The sequence below is a fragment of the Carassius auratus genome, chromosome 46 (assembly GCF_003368295.1).
Source record: "Carassius auratus strain Wakin chromosome 46, ASM336829v1, whole genome shotgun sequence".
NCBI lineage: Eukaryota > Metazoa > Chordata > Actinopteri > Cypriniformes > Cyprinidae > Carassius > Carassius auratus.
Genome location: NC_039288.1, coordinates 17,970,631 through 17,993,171, shown reverse-complemented (window position 1 = coordinate 17,993,171; position 22,541 = coordinate 17,970,631). Strand labels below are relative to the sequence as shown.

The 22,541-nt window shown below is 36.8% G+C and overlaps 1 protein-coding gene and 1 long non-coding RNA gene across 2 annotated transcripts in view; one reads left to right on the top strand and one right to left on the bottom strand.

Moving 5' to 3' along the window:
- Window positions 1–779: 779 nt before the first annotated feature.
- On the top strand, window positions 780–3,503 carry LOC113064439 (uncharacterized). Its single transcript, XR_003278818.1, has 3 exons — window positions 780–865; window positions 1,064–1,204; window positions 3,295–3,503. It is a non-coding gene; the product is annotated as an uncharacterized LOC113064439 (long non-coding RNA).
- ntng2b (netrin g2b) overlaps window positions 860–22,541 on the bottom strand; it is a 54,780-nt gene continuing 33,098 nt past the window's right edge. Inside the window, exons 4-8 of the mRNA XM_026235293.1 lie at window positions 21,650–21,822; window positions 19,649–19,684; window positions 6,613–6,780; window positions 4,044–4,178; window positions 860–1,358 (exon numbers count right to left, since the gene is read on the bottom strand). Coding sequence (XP_026091078.1) covers window positions 1,141–1,358; window positions 4,044–4,178; window positions 6,613–6,780; window positions 19,649–19,684; window positions 21,650–21,822 — 730 coding nt within the window. The 3' untranslated portion in view covers window positions 860–1,140. The remainder of the gene's footprint in view (window positions 1,359–4,043; window positions 4,179–6,612; window positions 6,781–19,648; window positions 19,685–21,649; window positions 21,823–22,541) is intronic.

Here is a 22,541-nt window from a genome sequence, read left to right as displayed (position 1 = left end):
TTTTGCCATTAATGTAAATTAATTTAAGTTTGTGTTTTTCCTGAAAGTCCTTTATTCCCTTTTATAGCAGTATTTATTTAAATTACAAAACAAACATATTTTCAAACATAGTTCAAACGGACTGAGTTTAGTATTCATTTAAATTGCATAATTTATGTGTTTTTAAAGTTATTATTAGGAAAAAAGTTATTGTTATGAGATGTGATGAAGAGGGAATGATCCACACAGAAACAACTCAAACGTAGCCAAGTAACAGTCACATGTACATTTAAGATTTCATTCAGTTTTTATTGTAGTTTTGTAAATCTGTTAACCATAAAGTGTAATAAACCCCACCCCATACATTTCCATAGATTTTGCCATCTAATAAATTCTGCTTGGTACATTTAGTGTGTAAACTCACACAGACGATGTAAACTCTACCGTATAGATTCTCGTACTATAATAGCTTGTGTGCTGTAAAGTTTACAGTGTAATAAAACATTCAGCCTCTTATATAGATCCAAAACAAAAATAATCTCTCTACTAAAAATAGTCAAATAATGTGGGTTCGTAATAATTCCATTTGATTAGATATCTTCTCTTGCGAGTTGGAGAGCGTGTTCGTGTCCTGAATACTTGGAAAATATCAATGATTCCTACATTCCTAGAACAACCAGCGATACAGTGCCTAAAATCTTAATAGTCATGATATAACATCATACTCTTTGCTTTTTAGCGAATAACAGTGAGTGCTCGTTACATACATCTGAATGTGAAAAACTGCTGCAAAGGAGTGTAAAAAAAAAACAGAAAACATCGTACAGTCTCTGATTACTGTGAGGACACGCCCCCTACATCGACCAATCAGAGTGAAGGAAGTGAGGTTTGTATTACATTTCGCAGCTATTGCACAAGAAACACACTTCTTGTTGATTTTGTGTGTGCAGTGTGTGTGTTTTTGGTATTATTCGTCCTCAGCGTATATATATATATATATATATGTGAGGCACTCATTTTGAGTTCCATTGATTTCCAGCTCTACAAGAGTCTTTTTTGTTTTCTCGTTCTTGTTGTCCTGCAGGGCGTTCTGCATCCTGTAGAGGGCGAAGCTGAGCATCTGGCCCTCTCGGTGCCCGCTGGTGGTGAAGCAGGGGTCTCTCAGGAGGCGGTGGAGCCCAGCAGGGTGGCGAGGAGCGGGCAGAGCAGAAGTGCCAGGCTCAGCGTGAGTGCACTGGCATCGTTGCACTTTTTGCCTCCGTCGCAGCGCGATTGTTGGCACAAAACACCCTTAAAGTCCGGCGTACAGCTACAGCGCTGATTCTGAACGCATGTCCCTCCGTTCTGGCACAAGAGTAACTCATCATCACACACGTTTGCTGGGGAGAGCATGAGGAAAAAGTTATGCACAAGCAAATACACCCTGTTTTTCTTAGACCAGTTTGGAGTAATTACGTTTTTTTTTTTTATTCTCAGCATTTATTTGATTAGAAATACAGTAATATTGTGAAATATTATTACAATTTAAAATATTTTTATTCAGTGTCGCACGATCCGTCAGAAATCATTCTAATATGCTCAAAACATTTGTGCTGCTTCATATTTTTGTGGAAAATATTATACAATATCTGAGGTAATATTAAAAAAGAAAGAAAGAAATTAATACTTTTATTTAGTGAGAATGCATTCAATTTAATCAAAAGCCACAATAAAGACATTTAAAATGTTATCAACGATTTATATTTCCAGTGTTTGTTTGAACTTTCCTGAAACTAAATCTAATACAGATTCCTTAAAAATATAAAGCAGCACAACTGTTGATAATAATCAGAAATGTTTCTTGAGCAGCAAATCAGTATATTATTCTGATTTCTGAAGATCATGTGACACTGAAGACTGGAGGAATGATGCTGAAAATACAGTGGCGCATCACAGAAATAAACTACATTTTAAATTCAAATTAAATTAAATTGATGCATTTAGCAGACGCTTTTATCCAAAGCAACTTACAGTGCATTCAGGCTAACAGTTTTTAACTAACATGTGTTCCCTGGGAATCTAACCTACAACTTTGTGCTGCTAATGCAATGCTCTAACACTTGAGCCACAGGAAAAAATAAATACAAATATTTCACTATATTACTGTTTTTACCTTGGTGACGATAAGAGACTTCTTTCAAAAACATTAAAGAATATACATTTTATGGACAGTCGTGTGTGTGTGTGTGTGTGTGTGTGTGTGTCTCTTACTCACACAGCCTTGATCATTTGCTTAGTGGCTTGTATCTGTGTCATATTTAACATGGGTGTCGAATTTCATTAAAAAGCCAAAAGGGGTCGCAGGAGTCTGGGTACTAATGAGACCAGGTGCTGTACACCTGACCCCAAACCGTCTCATCAGTGAACAATGAGTGTGTGTGTATGAGAAAGGACAGAAAATGATAAAGAGGAGGAAGAATATGGCTATGTACTTTTTCTGTCTCATAAAATACCTTGATGACCTACTACTACATTACATTGAGCAGTGTATCCCACAATGCAACATGCTCTACTTGACTTTCCATTTCCAGAGTGACAAACTAAGGGTAAGTAATATCAGTCACAGTATTTATCTTTTTCTTTTTTTTTTTCTTTTTACATAAAATTAGGCAAAAGATGCAACATAATAAAGATGATATGAAATTAATTATATATGTCTTTGGGTTCCTGAAGAAAATCTCCCATTCATTTTCTCCAGAGGGGAAGTGGTTTTTAACAATAACTTCTAAACCTTTCTAAACATACCTACTGTGAGCTACAGAGTTTTTAACGATTATATATTAATTATTTTTAAGCAATCAGCCGCATTCTATCAACTTATTTTTAAAATAATTATTTTTAAAATTATTATTTGAATTAAACAGTGGAATTCCTAGTGAAAAACTACATAACCCATCACCACCCATCACCACAAATCAGAAAGCTTTTTATTAAAAAAACAATTAAGTAAATTGTGCAAAGATAATACTTAACTCCCATCCACTCCAATGAAATGACTTCTACTGCACGTAATTAATAAAGCTTTAAGTTTGCCATTCTGAACCCAACCTAAAAAAAGACTGTATTTGAAGGGTTAAACTGTCAATTTTTTGCAAAACTAAAAAGGTCATGCATGAGATTGTAATACAAAAAGTTCTTAAAGACTTGCCCACACTATGTAAAAACTTACTGTTAACCAAATGGTTAATTCTCTGAATTTACTAGAACCAGATCCACTTAACCTCAGAACAAAACAAATCTATTTGAAGAAAGTGACTCTGTTTTCTCTCCTCACAGTGTTAGCGGTTTTGGCCATGGGTCTGTTTCATCTTAAAGATGGATCACGGGGAAAGCGCTGTGTGCAGGGTTTCTAAAATCACCATGGGAATCCAGGTACAGATGTGATCATTACCCCACAAACCAGTTTCCAATGAGCAATGTTGTATCTACACATTTTAAGGAATCACAATAATCCACAGAACGGATTCTTTTTTTTTTACGAACACAAAGCGTTTCACTTCACAAGACATTAGTAACTGATGGACTGGAGTGGTGTGGATTATTGTGATGTTTTTATCAGCTGTTTGGACTCTCATTCTGACGGCACCCATTCACTGCAGAGCATCAATTGCTGAGACACTGCAATGCAACATTTCTCTAAATTTCCATGAAGAAACAAACTCATCAGTATCTCGGACGGTCTGAAAGTGAGCAAATTTATTTTAATTTTTTGTGAACTATTCCTTTAAAGCATCTTTCTCCTTTCTCTGTCATTCAAAATTAAATTAACACTGATTTAATTCCACTATGTAAAAACTTTACATGACTGCAAGCTAAAACTATAATAATATTATCTACACTGTAACTTATTTCAAATGGCTTTTGGAAACAAAAGGACTGAGCCAATTAATATCTGATTTAAACTTGAAATTGGCTGAGGAGAATGGAGAGGTTGATTGCACGCTTTGACATGGACTTGTTAATTAGATTGGAGAGTTGAATGATGTCTGATTAGGAACTGGTAAATGAATCTGGGAGGTACTTACGGAAACAGCCCTGTTTCCAATAGTAACCGGAGAGACATTCATCACATTTGACTCCGTTAGTGCCTTCTTTACACTGACAGAAGCCGGTACCATTACAGCGGTCATGCAATGAGCCCATCGTATTACAGTTACACTCTGAAAAGAAAGAGAGAGAATTAGTTAGAGGAAAAGAGTTGAACTTTTACAAATTTATGTTGGTTGGTTTTACTGTTGACATGCATGCATTAATGTGGCTATGCACATATGACATGGTGTTTTCTTGCATGCACTTGCGTATTGGGGAAATGGCTGAAATAAGGTCTGTGGTCAACACAAGTTTAAATTAACCGATGTTTAGCTTTTTACTTCGGCCGTTTGTATTTAGGATTCAAAATTTTTAAAAGTTTTGTTCATTTGTGGAGACAGGGTTTCTGCTGGTCTTAAAAAAAGTTTATAAAAAGCTCTTAATTTGTCCTTTCACAAATTATGGCCTTAAAATGTCTTAATAGAAAATAAACCTTTAAAAAGTCATGGCATTGAGTTTTGCATACGCTGCAAAATAAATAAATAAATAATAATAAAATAATAATTAAAATCTAAACATATTTAAATCAAGATTGGGGTTCCCCTCAATTTATTCCCTAAATTGTATTTGAGGTATAATAGTCTTAAGCATACCTTCATAAAACCTGCAGAAACCCTGAAGATTACTGTGATGAACAAAATGTGTAAGAATTAAAAAAAAGAACTTATTTTTTTGCAATAAATTAAAGGCAAAATGGAAAAATCCGATTGTTTTTTGTTGAGGGATGCTACATAAATGCATTGTTAATCTCACAAACAAATCTCTGATGTAAAGATCGAATGTATTGCGTCCCTTTTAAAGTGTATTGTAGCTTTAAATGAATTATGTTTTGTTATTTTTAGAAACTATCCACTGATATTTTTATACACGTCAGTATTTTGCATTGGGCTGCAGCCAACATCAGAATGAATTACTGCACTTCTGTGAGAGCTCCTGAAAATAGACACTGTAAACTCAGTGCTATTGTGAGCTCAGGATGAGGTAAATGTTCTCATGGTGGAGATCTTGGTGTTGACCCTTTGCCATGTTGTCACCTGGCACACACCCGGTGAGGACGAGTTTGTTTGTGCTGACTTCACAGCACGCTTTCATTTACCCCGCGCCCTGCCTCCTCATGCAGCAGATGGACTCTGTTCTCCATCCTGGTACTCTCAGCGTTGCGCTGATTTAAGAGCTGTCACATCCGGGTTTATTTCTGGCCGTTTGCTTGAGCACCACTGGGAATCTCTAATATGACGCTCACAGGATGATAATGTTGCAGTTTAACTTTGCTGACCACGGTGTCCAATGCAGTTTTGTTTCATCTTGCATTTTTTCTTTGTTCCCTCTTTCAGTATTTTTCTCCAACTACATTTCTTTATGTTTCAGTTAGAAGGATTACCTGCATCTTTTAGCTGGATTTTTATGGATACAGATTCCTGACTGCTGGGACAGCTGCTCTTTAAAGATTAACGCTCCTAATCTGTCTCTTTTTTTTGCTGAATTGGTTTTAGTTTCTAAAACGGACTAAATGAACCATCAAAGACTGTGCATTGTATAGCACAACCCTCCTCCGTTTTACAGCTTTAGTGGATGCAATAAATATTGTAATTTTGTGTATTTTAATTGTAAATATTGTCATTTCATCAAGGTTGGCTCATTCCACAGTAATTCCAGCAATAAATGAGTGCTGCACTACAATTAATTTAAGTAAGTTTATAGATAATGATAGTCAGGTTTATTCTTTTTTATGTTTTTACAGATTATATTTTGTCCACTTACATTTTCCAGATTTTTTTTTTTTCCTTATTTTAAATTTGCAGGGTTCTGATTTAAATGGTTAGATTACATTACATTTTAAGTAATCAAAGATCATGTCTAATTAATTGAAATCATGAAAATTATAAAATTCAAGAGAAATTTATTAAAAGTTAAACAAAACTTAAAAAAAAAAAGAAAAATTACATTTTAGAACCCCATTAAAATCAAAGTTTCAACTTTCCCAAATTCAGTGTTTTCCTTTTTTTTAATGGTTAAATCAAGTTTTAATAATAAACATACAATTTCTTAATAAAATAAAATGTTATGAATTGAATTCATAAAAAGCTAACTATTTATTTATAAAAAAAATTAAACAATAGATCCCTATGATTTGTTTTCAGAATTATTTTTAATTTTTCTTGATTTATGATTTAATACACATTTATTATCAGAAACTGTGATAAAATCTAACAATTTATAAAAAAAAAAAAATTCAATGTAATAAATTTTTAGTTTTATTTTTTGGCATACAGACCTAAACAAAATGAAGTACATTGTAAGTACTTTGAGAAGCAAATTGTAATGTACAAAAATACAATATTTCTTGCATAATTTCGGTATTGAATAACTTTTTTCTTAGATCAAGCATCTTGGAATTTAACCCATGATTGTTACATTGCTAATGCCATTTATAACCTACAGTATTGCTTGATTTAATTTATTCGTGCATAGCATTTCAGATATAAATTGTACACTGTTACTCACCGATGCACACATTCTCGTCATCGGGTTCTGCAGACGTGTTTTTGTAGAAGCCCATGCGACAGTGTTCACAGTTCTGACCACGCGTGTTGTGTTTGCAGCTCACGCACGTCACTATGTTCAGGAAGTCGATGTAACTGCAGCGATTCGAGTGTCCATTACATTCACAATCTGAGAACGAGAGAGAAACGTCATCTTGAACACTGTTTTAAAGTACAGAAGGGTTAAAGGAGAGCGAAGAGTAAAGAAAGGAGTTCCTGGTTTTTGAGATAATGGGATGATTGGGATGCGAAATGTCATTCAACCTGCTGAATACCGAATAGGTGTTGATATGTAAATATGGGCGGGTATATTTTAATGAGCTAATGACATCATGATCATGATGATTTTAACATTTTTTTCGCAGTTTCATTTCAATGTTCTGGGTGTACTAGAAAGTGAATCAATGAAGAGCTATTGACTATTTTTCTTGCTTCACTTTGTGTCTTTTCCTGCTGCGCCTGTAGTATTGACGGTTGAAATGAAGATGTGGGTGTGTGCTGCTGACAGGGCGATATCTCACACACTCTTACGGGAGTCTTCCCCACACCTTGTGCACGTGTGTGTGTGTGTGTGTGGCACTTGTGAGCGTGTGTATGTGTGCAGATGTGTGCATGTGCGCCGAAGATGTTGGAAAGTCTGATGACAGATGTTTTCTCTCAAACAGCTGTTTCTCTGTTTTCTGAAGCAGATCTTTTTTCTGTCAGACTGCTGGTTTCTCCCATTTCCCATTCACACCTGTCCTGTATCTTCTTTCTGTCACTCACACCGAATCTGTTGCAATTAACAATTATTTTCAATTGCAATAATATTTCATAATATTACTGTTTTACTGTATTTCTGCTGAAATGCAGCCTAGTTGAGCAGAAGAGACTTTTTTATAATTAAAAAATCTTAACGAACCCAAACTTATGAACGGAAGTGTATTTCTTTGTATATATACTATATATATATATATATATAGAGAGAGAGAGAAAGAGAGAGAGAGAGAGAGAGAGAGCAAAAAGTAACTACAATCCAAACAAGATTAGAAGGTATTTGTATCTTGAATATTTTAGTCAGACATGGTTCAGCATTAAAACATAGTTGAGATTGTATAGATAAATCTAATATTTATAATGTTGCAACTGCAGAATGTATGAGTTTGAGTACAATTAAAGGCACAACCGTAATCTAATGATATACAAGTTAATATACAGCTTATATAAATGCATATTAACCAGACCATTTAATCAGCCTTTTGAATTCTTAGCTATTTCCAAACTTTTATCAGTTTAGATGTGTCTTTAAAATATTTATGAGCACTTTAAAAGCTAAAGAGCGAGAACTCCGTACAGAGCCTGCCTCAGCACATAGGAACAGGCAAATCAATGAAATATAAATGAGTTACACACATACACACACAAGCTGATCACTACACACTTACCTTAAATATCATGCATATAGAGAGAAGCAGGGATGAAGGGATTAATGAGAGTTAGAATACTGGAAACAGGAAGTGACATGTTAAAAAACACCAAACTCAGCGAACCTTTAGTCTTTGAACTCTTAACATCACATGCTGTAGAACTTTCTAAAGTACTAGACTTTATTTCACATCTCCACTGTAACATGTTTTTGAACTCTATACAGTTACCTGTACCTCTGTTGAACTAAAGCCCAATTATATACCTTAGCCTCAGTCTATCACTCGCAGTCTTGTTTCCAAAATGCCATCTAACCTGACTATGTCCACACGAAGCCAGAGCTTTCCCTATCCAATCATTTTTTCCCCCCTCGTCTCAAGAAACATCTGTGACCACACGAAACCATGAAACTGACATAAAACAATGCAGTATACATGCCAGACCAGTATGAGGCGCTGTAATTCTGCCACAGAGATACATAAAAGAATGGAGAAGAAGACTTGGACTATGCATAAACCTTGCAAGTGGTACACAAACGAACATGGAACAATACATTTATTAATCTTTGTGTTAATGCTAGTTAATAAAAAGACAATCGTTCAGTGTTTGTTCATGTTTTTAGTTCTGTTACGTGACGTAGAAGTCTCTGACTAGAAGGTTGATGACATCATTGTTTCAGAAGATTTGCTGTCCACACGTAAACGTAAGGGTGGTTTTTTCAGATTTATCCTCTCTGGGACCCGGTTTAAAAAAATATCGGTTTCACTCCCAAAACACCGGATCCGTGTGGACAAAATTCCTATGAGATACAAAATGTATGCATATACAGCTAAACGTGGAAACGTCTCCATGTGGGTGGGGCCTTATAGTATAACAATGGCAAGCGCTGTGTGAAGGTCCTAGATCACAAGTCGTTTTCACAACTCACAACTTTCAAAGCTGTTTCTTTGAGTTTTTGTGTACTGATTGAACACACTGTCCTTCTGTCCCTCATATCCTTGTTTCCATTCCTGTCAAAAATTAAATATGACCCCAGGTCCATCGCTAGGAATTCTGGGCCATTCTTTCTACAGTGGATCAATAAAAAAATCTGCTAAATGAAAAATGCTAATTTATCTGGAAAAACACTGTAAAAAGTAGTTAATTAGCGCTTCTAAACAACTCAAGGGTCCACACAATTCATAAACTAAAGTTCTAAAAAACAACGTTACATTGTTTATGAGTTGTATGGAATAATGGTGAGTTCTAGAACCCATGAGTTTGAGTCAAAGGCTCTAGAATGGTTAATGTTTTCTTCCAGTCATAAACGCTGTAATGAATTCTATCAAGAACGTTTCCTCATTCTTGTAAATGCTGTGACATTGTACTTTAAAATCTCTTTCTTCCTTTTCTCAGCTCATTTTAATTTCATTTTTACCTTTAAAGTCGTCATATATGATGCCTTTTAGCTGTACAGTCTGTTGCCCTCCAGATAGTAAGAACTTCAGAAGAGCTTTGGAAAATGAAAAGTCTTATTTTATAACATTAATCTAGAAACCTACTACAAGTAGCAAAGCAAAGCAAATCATGTCTACGACAAGCAAATCTCCAGCTATCAATCCACATGGTTAAGGGAGGGGAACAGAATCATTGTTTGAGACATTTAACAGGCCCAAAAAGTCACTACCAAGCATGTGTACTCTAATATATTCAACCTAAAGTGGCAGACTACAGAAGCTAATGCATCTCCTTGTTGATTCAAACAACTACAATGCACATGCAGTGATAGACTTCACCAGCCACAAAGCACTCTAAGTCTATCTCACAGCGGGGATACCTTTTTTATTCTCTTCATCTTCTCTCTCCCATTTGTGGATGGGTTTTACTTCACCCTCTCCTTTACCATGCTCGTTTGACTGCTTGTGTGGATCTAGACAGGCAAGGAGAAGGACTGAGCAATCCAGGTTTGTACTACATTCTGTAATAAAGACCATTTGAGACTACCACCTGAGCCATACCTTCAACAGCTGTGTGTTTATGAGACCCTTCCTCCTCCCCTTCTTTTGTCTTTCCTTCTTCTGACTCTTTTGGTTTCTCTGGTTCTGGCTTTCGATCCATATGTCTTGGTCCTGAGATATGATGCTTTGATACTGTTTCATGTGGCATGTGCATCACAGATCCATGCATTGTATCAACAGACTCTGGCACTAGTACATGAGACTCCCTTTTTGGCTGAGTCGGTATGTGTCCATGAGATTCTAATATTGATTTATGAGGTTTCACTGTTGGCTCATGAGGTTTATGCATTGCCTCATGATGATGTACTATTGGTTCATGAGGTTTATGCATTGCCTCATGATGATGTACTATTGGGTCATGAGGTTTGTGCATTGCCTCATGATGATGTACTATTGGTTCATGAGGTTTATGCATTGCCTCATGATGATGTACTATTGGTTCATGAGGTTTGTGCATTGCCTCATGATGATGTACTATTGGTTCATGAGGTTTGTGCATTGCCTCATGATGATGTACTATTGGTTCATGAGGTTTGTGCATTGCCTCATGATGATGTACTATTGGTTCATGAGGTTTATGCATTGCCTCATGATGATGTACTATTGGTTCATGAGGTTTGTGCATTGCCTCATGATGATTTACAGTTGACTCATGAGGTTTGTGCATTGCCTCATGATGATGTACTATTGGTTCATGAGGTTTGTGCATTGCCTCATGATGATTTACAGTTGACTCATGAGGTTTGTGCATTGCCTCATGATGATGTACTATTGGTTCATGAGATTTGTGCATTGCCTCATGATGATGTACTATTGGTTCATGAGGTTTATGCATTGCCTCATGATGATGAACTGCTGGCTCATGAGGTTTATGCATTGCCTCATGATGATGTACTATTGGTTCATGAGGTTTATGCATTGCCTCATGATGATGTACTATTGGTTCATGAGGTTTGTGCATTGCCTCATGATGATTTACAGTTGACTCATGAGGTTTGTGCATTGCCTCATGATGATGTACTATTGGTTCATGAGGTTTGTGCATTGCCTCATGATGATTTACAGTTGACTCATGAGGTTTGTGCATTGCCTCATGATGATGTACTATTGGTTCATGAGATTTGTGCATTGCCTCATGATGATGTACTATTGGTTCATGAGGTTTATGCATTGCCTCATGATGATGAACTGCTGGCTCATGAGGTTTATGCATTGCCTCATGATGATGTACTGTTGGTTCATGAGGTTTGTGCATTGACTCATGATGATGTACTATTGGTTCATGAGGTTTGTGCATTGCCTCATGATGATGTACTATTGGTTCATGAGGTTTGTGCATTGCCTCATGATGATGTACTATTGGTTCATGAGGTTTATGCATTGTCTCATGATGATTTACAGTTGGCTCATGAGGTTTATGCATTGACTCTTGATGATGTACTTCTGGTTCATGAGGTTTCACTACAGGCTCATGAGGTTTATGCATTCCCTCATGATGATATTCAGTTGGTTCATGAGGTTTATGCTTTGTCTCTTGATGATATTCAGTTGGTTCATGAGGTTTATGCACTTCCTCATGATGATGTACTGCTGTCTCATGAGGTTTATGCATTGCCTCATGATGATGTACTATTGGTTGATTAGGTTTATGCATTGACTCTTGATGATGTACTTCTGGCTCATGAGGTTTATGCATTCCCTCATGATGATGTACTTCTGGCTCATGAGGTTTCACTACAGGCTCATGAGGTTTATGCATTCCCTCATGATGATGTACTATTGGTTTATGAGGTTTATGCATTCCCTCATGATGATGTACTATTGGATCATGAGGTTTATGCATTGCCTCTTGATGATATTCAGTTGGTTCATGAGGTTTATGCACTTCCTCATGATGATGTACTATTGATTCATGAGGTTTATGCATTGCCTCATGAGGATGTACTGTTGGCTCATGGGGTTTCACTATTGATCCATGAGGTTTATGCAATGGCTCATGAGTTTTCACTATTGGATCATGAGGTTTCTCTGGGTCATGAGGTTTATGCATTGCCTCATGATGATGTACTATTATTGGGTCATGAGGTTTATGCATCAACTCATGTGAATTCACTATTGGCTCATGGGGTTTAAGCACTGACTCATGATGATGTACTACTGGCCAATGATAATTCACTACTGAATCATGAGGATTCACTATTGGATCTTGAGGATTCACTATTGGATCATGACTGATCACTCTTGGCTCATGAGGACTACCTACTGGTTCATGAGGTTTATGCACTGGCTCATGGGGTTTAACAATTGGTTCATGAGGATTCACCATTGGCTCATGAGTTTTGTGCCCTGGCTCATGAAGTTTCACTATTGGCTCATGTGGCTCATGACGTTTATGCATTGGCTCATGGGGATTCACTATTGTCTCAAGTGGTTTATGCATTGGCTCATGAGGAATTACTATTAGCGCTGATATTGGCTTGACAAGCTCTTGAATTGACTCTGCAGATTCTGACACTGGCCTAACAGACTCTTCTTCAGTTACTTCATCCTTCCCAGGAATCTTCTCTTTCCTCGCAGAAATCTCTTCACCCTTCCCAGAATCCTCCACTGGGGGTGGTGTAGGTAATGCTTGGGGTGCAATGATTCAGATAATCACAAAGTTGGTACGTACACACAAACACATACACCATGTTGTGCTTCATAAACAGCTATTGAACAACAAGCAGACTATCCAGAACGAACAACCTTTACATTCATCATATGACTCTCACGCTAGATTTAATCACAATTATTTAAATCTAGAGCAAACACAGACTACAAACTCCTCTGTGGTCTCTACTACACTACTTATTTTCTACCACAGGTTAGGAAAAGGTTGCCAAAACTACATCTACCACAATACTATATTTCTGCCAAACACTTAATGGCCTAACAATACCTTCGATTAACTGTTTCTTAATTCCTCCATGGCATTTCCTCTCTTTTTCAACAGAAATCATGTTTTGTCGTGGATGCTTCGGTTGATGATTATGTGTGTGATGGTCTGTAGTTTATTAAAAAGAAGGAAACGTCATTTTAAAATCTTTAAAAATCTTATGTCATATCAGAATGACATTACATCAATAAGAACCAACAAGAAGTCTCAAATATCTGAAATAATCTAAATAACATATTACACATTTTTACCTTCTAATAGGGTCCCAACAGTTTTTTTCAGTTTTCAGTTAAGTTTAATTATTTTAAAATATATATTTTTATTTTATATAGTGCTGTTAAATCGATTAATCATGATTAATTGCATCCAGAACACAAAATGTTTATATATATATATATATATATATATATATATATATATATATATATATATATATAGACACACATACATGTATTAATGGAAGAAATATTTACATGTGGATATATTTATAATTATGATTTTATATACTATAATGTTTTTTTTATATTTATATAATATTTTTAGTAATTTTATTTTATTTAACATCAATATTATTCTTTTCTTTCAGTCACTTTATTATTTACCCATTTGTTTTCTTTGCATTTTGGTGAACCAGCTGTTTAATGGAAATAGCTGAAGTGCAACTATTGTGGCTGTTTTAATGGTTTCATTTATTTCTGTGCTTTATTGATGTGGTTCTTAATTTGAATGTAGTTTCAAACTAAAGTGACTGCCATTCTGAGTGATCTTCTATGTGGTTGCAAAGGTGTATGTAGTACCTAATAAATTTAAAGTGGCGTATGATGTTAAACAGACAAACCAAACAGCAATTAATATCAAATCACAGATTGTGTCAAATTTGATCGTTCAAATACACTCCTGTGCATTAACAACGACCATGCTTAATTTCATCAACACACACATGCAGTAGTATCCTTTTGGGAATCTTAAAGATCTCCACCTTTATTAAATCCATCGGAAGAGCTGCTCTGTCTTGTATCTCAGCTGAGCGCTTTATTCCCCCCTCCATTTTTTCATGCCAGCTTGATGTTTTCTGATCTGAGCTCAAGCTTGAGTTCTCGTTCACTCGTTAAACGTCATGCAGTATTCATTCCTCGGGTGTGTATGCACGCTTCTATCAATGAGCATGTGTGTGTGTGTGGCGGTTCTTTGTTTTATATATACTCGCAGGCTGCCCTAATCCGCTTTGCTCTGAAAGATGCAAAGTCACTCTATATTTTGACAGGGGAAAACACTGTCTAACTGAGCATTGATTTCCCATTGTGCACATTGCTTTGGAGCCATTACCCACAATCCTCTAGGGGTACGTTTGAGTAGATGACTTACTGCCAGAAGAGTCGCTGAGCTCTTGGCTTGGCTACAGTGCTCTGACTGCCAAAACAAGTGTTTGAAAACTGCTTCTATAGCATACTAACAACACTAAAACACACACAAACTAGTGCCTGCAACTTACCTTTGCTTTCAATGTGTGCATGAACAGGCCCCGCCTCCAGGGGTGTAGCTTTGTGGGGCGTGTCCTCACTGAGAATGTAAGTAGGGGGTGTGGTAGGGGGCGGGGCTTCCATGGTGGTATAAAATGCCTTAGGCTCTATTTCAGCTGGTGGGATGTGGTGTGCATGAGGGGCATCTAATGAGATTTGCGGGGTGAGTATAATAGAAACGAGTTAGAGAAACCAGAGTCAGCATGGAACACACGCGCACACACACACACACACACACAAAGTGCTGAGCTTAACAAAACTGCTTGCATTTTAAATCTTGTAGTTTGGTTCTTGCACTTGCTTTCTAGGCACATGGGGGGCACTAGTATCAACTGGAATCCCATTCTGCACTGCAGAGGCAGTTATGAATTCACTCCATGTTCAATCTGTGCATTAAAATATTCGGTAACACTTTAGTATAGGGTCCAATTCACACTAATAAGTAGTTGCTTATTAGCATGTCTATTATTAACATATTGGCTGTTTATTAGCGCTTATAAAGTACATATAATGCATGACATCCATAATCCAACACTATACCCTAAACTTAACAACTACCTTATAATCTATCTATCTATCTATCTATCTATCTATCTATCTGTCTGTCTGTCTGTCTGTCTGTCTGTCTGTCTGTCTGTCTGTCTGTCTGTCTGTCTGTCTGTCTTTCTGTCTGTATCAGATAAAAAAATTGGGTTAAAAAAATGTGATGCTCTATTTAGTATACACATTTTTAAAACACGAGTTTTATTGTTGCATTAAATCAATGCATGCCGTTTAATTCTCATAAATACAGTGATTTTATATTTTTTCATTATTTTATTTTAAAATTCACATTTCCCAGTTTGGTGCAGCAATTCAAGAATGAGAAAGCCATTTGGTTTATATTGCTTTTGCGTTCTGCAGAAAGGATGTCCGTCTTTTCAGTTATCTCCAGTGCGTCATCAGTTTATCTAACCAGAAACACATTTGTAATATCAGAGGTCTTAAGTGAGATGCTGTTGCATTATGAAGCTGCGGTTTAAAGCAAATTGTCAGTATGCATGTGTTCATGCGTGTGTGTTTGCTTGTACGCTTGCGTAGTTGCAGATTGCGCTCTGTTGGATTAAGGCACATTACATCATCATTAAGCTCTGCTAGTAAACTAAATCAGCACCTTATATGGCCTAGTATATTACTCTACACATGTCATATTCCTGGTTTCTACTTATCGCTACAACTATGGGAGCCTTTGAGGGTTACACTGTCCCACCTGTGTTCAAAGCTGGCAATTCTGTTATAGCTGTAGTGAAATCTTCAGCTGAAGTGTCAGTCACTGTTGGCATTAAAGACAAACACTAAGCATCTGAAAACAACACCTGCAGCTGAAACTACAGCATCACAGGGTCTACTGACAGAGAGTGTTTTGCTGTGATGTCATTGCCTGTAGTCTTTGTGTGTACATGTTTGTTCTACTTCTTGTGGCTGTTTGCCCGACTGACCAACCAGCTGCTAGAGGATCAGACTCGCCGCTCTGACCTTGTAATCCCTGTCTGAACACACACACTGACCGTATAATCCCTGCGTGTGTATGTGTGCAGAAGGACATATATCCAGTGAAGGAGTGGATGCCGATTTGCCATATCCTTCATACTGATATTAATTATTTTATTACATGATTTCTTGTTTGACTATTAATCAAGTTATAGCAAGAGTGAAATGTGTAACCTTATGTGTGCTGTATTTCTTTTCCTCAAGATTAATGTCCACATATTATGTGTGTGTATCCAACCGTAATGATAAGACACTCGCCAGTGCTAGAAAGCCTTGAATTTTAGATAAGTTCTCTGTGTACGTGTGTTAGTATCTGTCTGTACAGGGAGAAGCTCAGACAGTCCCAGGACAAACGATCAACTGCCAGTGTCCAGCATATCAGATATACGTCTTTGGAGAGTTTTATCTAGGTTTTGGAACCAATCAGAATTTTGTTGACTCATGTATTGACGCAATTAGTATCCTCTGTCAGGGTATAACTGTGGTTGATTTTGTATTGTACTGGGGGCGGCCTGCGAACTCCTTCGAGAGTGTTGAAGCTGACTTCTGCTGATGAAATTGCAAACTATTTTCTTCAAGTAAAATTATTATTATTAATTGAACTCATCTCTGAGTCCTGGTCTTCATTGCAACATATCTGGTCCTTGGGTTTTAACTGTAAATTCCCCTACACCAGCACACATTAATAGGAACACACACACAGACTGGCCTACATGTCCTCTCCGTCTCTTCTTGCACATTTGAGCGTGTGGGAGACCCTTGGACTCTTAGACTACAGGGGAGCCACGTGTTGTTGCTTAAAAGGAATAGTTCACAAAAAAAATTACAATTTGCTGTAAATAATTCACACACAGGTCATCCCAGATCAGAAGTTTGTTTCTTCAAGGGGAAAGATTTGAATAAATCTAGCATCACATCAGTTGCTCACCAATGGATCTCTGCAGTCAATGGGTGCCGTCAGAATGAAAGTCCAAAGATCTGATAAAAATGTCTTGTCAAAAACTGCTCGTTTGTAAGAAACAAAACCATTCATGATGACGTTTTTAACATTAAACTGTTGCTACTGGTCAAAATACAAGCCCATAATCCACAATAATGCTTCCTCCAGGGAAAAACTATCCCCTGTTATCTCTCAAATCAAAATCCAGCAGCAAACAGCATGTTTTGGACTCAAATTTTTGCTTGTAAATAGTGCTTGATCTGTGCAGATTTCTCTCCTGATTCAGACAAGACAACGTTTTCACTGGAGAAAGCAATGTTATGGGCAGTGCTTTAAGTGGCCCAAAAGAGGTGCCGGTACTCTATTATAGCCAAAAAGAGAATTTGATCCGCGAAGCCGCTCCGAACTCCCGAACTGACTCAAATGATTCGCGAACCCGCTCCGAACTCTCGAATTGATTCAAATGATTTGCGATCCCCAAACTGACTCAAATGATTCGCGATCCCTCTCCAAAATCCCGAACTGACTCAAATGATTCGCGAACCCGCTCCGAACTCTCGAATTGATTCAAATGATTTGCGATCCCCAAACTGACTCAAATGATTCGCGATCCCGCTCCGAAATCCCGATCTGACTCAAATGATTCGCGAACCCGCTCCCAACTCCCGAACTGTTTCAAATGATTCACGCTCCATACTCCGAACTAAGAAGAATTAAGCGTTCATTGTGAAGGGTCTAAAGATCTCTGAAGCAGCGCAGGCAAAGGATTAAAACCTCTATTAAAACAGATGTCCAAATGAACGTACAGGTACGATAAAAGCACGTTCTGGGCCACGGAGAGGTGGCGGTAAGCTCAAGAGGTATATTTGGAAGTGGCGGTACTGAGTAGCTACTGGTGCGTACCGGACCACTTAAAGCACTGGTTATGGGTAGAGGACTGTGTTTAAAGTTTAAAAAATCTTAATGATGGATTTGTTTCTAACAAACAAGCATCTTTTCACTTCACAAGACATTAACTGATGGACTGGTGTGGATTACTTGTGGACTATTGTTTTTTATCAGACTCTTATTCTGATGGCATTCACTGCAGAGGATCCATTGGTGAGCTAGTGATGCAGGGCTACATTTTTCAAAATCTGTCCTTGTGAAAAATCTTGGATGCCCTGAGGATGACACAATTCCCTTTTGATGTGGAATCATGCTAATTTTTCTGAATGCATCAGCATCATGTCGCTGGAAGACAGTTTAAAGCTTTACGATGTTACACAAACCCTCTTAAAGTCCTGACATCACAGGATCCCGGGCTTCACTTCCACTAAGTGCATTTTCCCGGGAACACAGGCACAGTTTTAAAATTAGACTATGGCGACAGGGATATACTCAGCATTTCTTGAACATGCTCCGTCACAACACATAAAGTCAAGCGAGTTTGAGAAAACGTTCTGGAAGTGTTAAACCGTTCTGCAGTTATAAGTGTTTTGAGATCCTTCAATGTGTTTAAAAGACTCTAACACGCATCCAAACACATTATCTAACTCCAAAATTCTCTGTAGTGAGTAATTGGCCAGTTAATCAAAATGTTTAAGACTTATGTATTGTATTTTTTGCCAGGTGAAAAAAAGTTTTTTTGAAAAAAGTTGCCAGCCACCGCCAGCGATTTTGATGATTTTCACAAAAATGTGATGGCCTACAGTATATTTTACTGTATGAATATTTGAATATGCAATACAGCAAAATAAAGATCAAAACCTCTACTTGATAGCTTAAAGCATTCTTTTTTATCTGTATTATATTCAGTACGATTATCAAAGCATAAATCCAGTAAATGGCTTCCATCAACACCTCCAAAGCTTGCACAGCCATATACCACTTCATGCATCAACACATTACTCTGTAACTTTATCTAGTTTTCAATTATATGCTGTCTATTGCTGATGATCGCATTATTTATCATATGCATCTGTTTACATAAGAGATCGTTAGTGTTTCCGTCTTGTTCAGGTGTGTTTTTGTTCAGATGTGTAATAGAGTCCCCGCTTATAACACGGCTAAAGAGATTTGTTTTCACCATGTATGTTGAAATTAGGGCTGGGCAAGTTAATGCATTATTATCGCTTTGAGACCGTAATTCATTAACGCCGACAATTATTTTATCGAACGTTAACGCAGTTTTTTATTATTATGAAAGTCCGTTATCAGAAGATCTGCACTTCTAGTGTATTTCTGTAGGTCTGTGTCTGAGATCGAGCCACCAGCTGTACTGTTGTTTTCTGGGAAATCCCTTCTTAGATGTAAACTGATCTTGTGCGCTTGAGTGTGTGTTTTTGTGCATGTGGTGTTGTAGGCGTGTCTTGAGCGTGAATCTCAAATCTTTCCTATTCTGTTTGAAGCCTCAAGGAATCATGTCATCTTTCCTGCTTCTCTCCGTTCCTTCCTCTGCATCTCCCTTTATCTTTCTTTCTACTGCTCTCTGATGTCGAGCTGAATTGCGGCTAGTTTCAGCGGTTTGCCGATGATGAAAGCCACAGGATGGGCGGCCCATGAAAAATGAAGAACACATAACGAGGGATGGAGCACAGAGACGATGAAGAAAGAGAGAGAGCGAGGGATGACTGACATATCAGAGAGGATCAAAGACCTGTCCTCTCTTTTGTTGAGGGATCGGTACTTACTGGAACCAGAAGAAGAACCAGCTAATGCCTGGGAACCTGAAAGAGAGAGAGACAAAGTTTGTGTCAATAGCTTTGTTTTCTACATAGACAGCTGCCTTCTAAGGGAGCATCATGACTGATTTGGACATTACCAGACGTAAATAACATCCAAACTTAACATATGTCATACGACAGTGCAAAAGTGTAAATAAGACATTTTTAGTTTGGCTATTACAGTTATTTATTTATGTATTTTTTTTTATAATCACTAGGACACATTTCTTAATACTTGGGTCACTTTATCAAATCACTTCACATAGTCCTCACTAATATCTTTTTTTTTTTTTTTTTTTAGCTTGGCACAGCAGTAAATTTCACATCCAAAATGCCCCAAAAATAGGAATTAACAAATGTAATTTCTTGCTGACTTTAAGCATATATGTAAATAAAAAAACAGTGAATTTTTTTTCACTGCGCTTGTTGCAATGCACTCAGATATTCTGCCCTTTTTTGCTCAGAAAATTTGGCCAAATGAAGGCAGTATAATTAAGAAATTGTGATTAAATGGATTATTTAATAAACGCTGGAATATTCCATGAAAAATACGAATTGTCAGATTTAATGAGCATATATTAAATAAATATATGGATATATTAAATAAATATACAAAATATTGAAATATTTTAAATATTATACACTAAATAATTAAATATTAAAATATGAAATATTTCAAATCATAAAGATAATCAAAGAGCAATTTTAATCAGATTTTTCACTGCGCACCTTGTAATGCATTCTGGTATTCTGCCCTTTTTTGCCAAATCAAGGCAGTAAAATTAAGAAACTGAAATAATAAAAACTGAGATTTATAAAACAACACTGCAACATTCCATGAAAAATAAGAATTGTAAAGTTTTAATTTCATGCTGACTTGAATAAGCATTAAATGTATGCATATATTAAAAAGAAAGTAATCTTGCTGTGCTAGTTGAAATGCATTCAGGTATTTTTAGCCAAACGAAAGCAGCATAATTAGTCTTTAAATGCGGTCTAGGTAGGCAGCCCACTAGGTTTTGGAACAGATCAGGTGTTTCCTGTTCAGGAAGTGATTAGTGCAGATTTGAGAATGTTTTCTCCACAGAGGTGTGCACACAGAGGTACCTGTGCATATGCATGTGTTTCCCGTGGAGTGCTGTGAATCTGTTTGGGAACATTTTGTATCCTGGAAAGGCCGCATGGCGGTGTGCGTCTGCGCTGCTCTCCTCTCTGTTCTCTGGGAATTGGGCCGCCACACCAGCCGTCTTGATCTTACTGTGAGCTGACAGGTCTGTGAAGTCTAAAAGGCTCTGCAGCGCTCGGGTGTGTAAGTGAAGTGAGTTGAGATCTGCAGTCTGCTGGATTCAACCATGTGTGTGTGTGTGTGTGTGCTGCCCTAGATTATTATTTTATCAAGAGTGCCGCTGGTAAAAAAGGAGGGATGTTGTGTTCCAAAGGATCTCCCTTTGGATACTGTACAGAAGGGAGTAAAAATGAAATCTGTGTTCATTTTCATCTCTTTGTCCTCATCTGCATTTTTCCCCTGGTTTTATCTCTCATTTCAGATCACAAGCGAGTCTCCTGATCGTTTTGTCCACATTTTCAGGGATAAATCCTGATCCAGGCTGGTGGATCTTTCTCCGTGTGTGTCGGAGTCTAAAGATCTCTGAAGCTCAGAAGAATTCCGGTCGAGGAATTCTGAACCCAGAAAATAATGAGGAGATTTCAATGTGACGTGCTTAGACGTGAGAGGATGATTTTAAAGATAATTAATTCCGTTTCATTGTGGAGTAGAATATTATGAAACGGATTAATCTGATTTGTGAGGACCTGATGACTTGGTGCAATTGATTTTATAATGCAGTTACATTCATACCATTTTATGCCTACAGTATTTATACATTTAGTGATTTTCTCTGCTTCTATGTGTGTGTTTAGATGCATTAATGTTTAGTGACGTAAGCTCTTGCTGTGTATGTTACTCACATGTGTTGGGGGATCCGTTGGGTGTTGGTAAATACGATCCTGATTTCCAGGTCTTGGCTTTGAATCCTTTTTTGCAGCGCTGGCAGTCTTGTCCGGTCGTGTTGTGTTCACATTGACACTGTAAGTTGCCATCCACATACAAACACAGAGATGCGTGGAGATTACATTTACACCTGAAAGACAGAACGATGGGAAGACATTAGACTTTTAGCAGTGCTGTAATACAGATCTGACAATGCAGGGAATCTGAATGATTTGATTCATTTGAATATTAATATTAATGTCGGTGTTATTTTAGTGTCATTTATTATTTATTAATATTTAGAATTTGACTTTATTTTTATATTTTCAGTTTAATTTTAGTTGTGATTTTTATTTTGTTATGTGCTTTTGTCACCTTTAGATATAACTTTTTTTCTCTCCAAATTTAGAAATGTTAGTACTCAAACTATTTTGTTTTAATTATTATTATTTTTAAGTTTGAGTAATTTTGTTATGTGTTTTTGATTTCTAAAAAAAAAAAATCTATTTAGGTTTATTTTATTTAAATTTCAAATTTACTCATTTTTGTACTTCAATTTGAATCCTATTTTATTAATCTTATTTTATTTCAACTTTATTTCAATTAAGTCATTTTTTTTATATATTGTAGTTTTAGTTTTATTTAACAACAAAACACTGGTCAATTTTAAAATGAAATTAAATGTGAACATTAATGTAAATTGTGCATGTGAATTTGATCCTTAATTACATTATAAACAGGTTTTTAATCATTTAATGTGAAAAGTCATTAAGAAATGAATGAATCCGGTAGGAAGACCACTAGATTTATTTCAGACCTCCTGTATAACCTGCACTCACGCAGGGCTGATGTTTTCAGAGATATAAATTA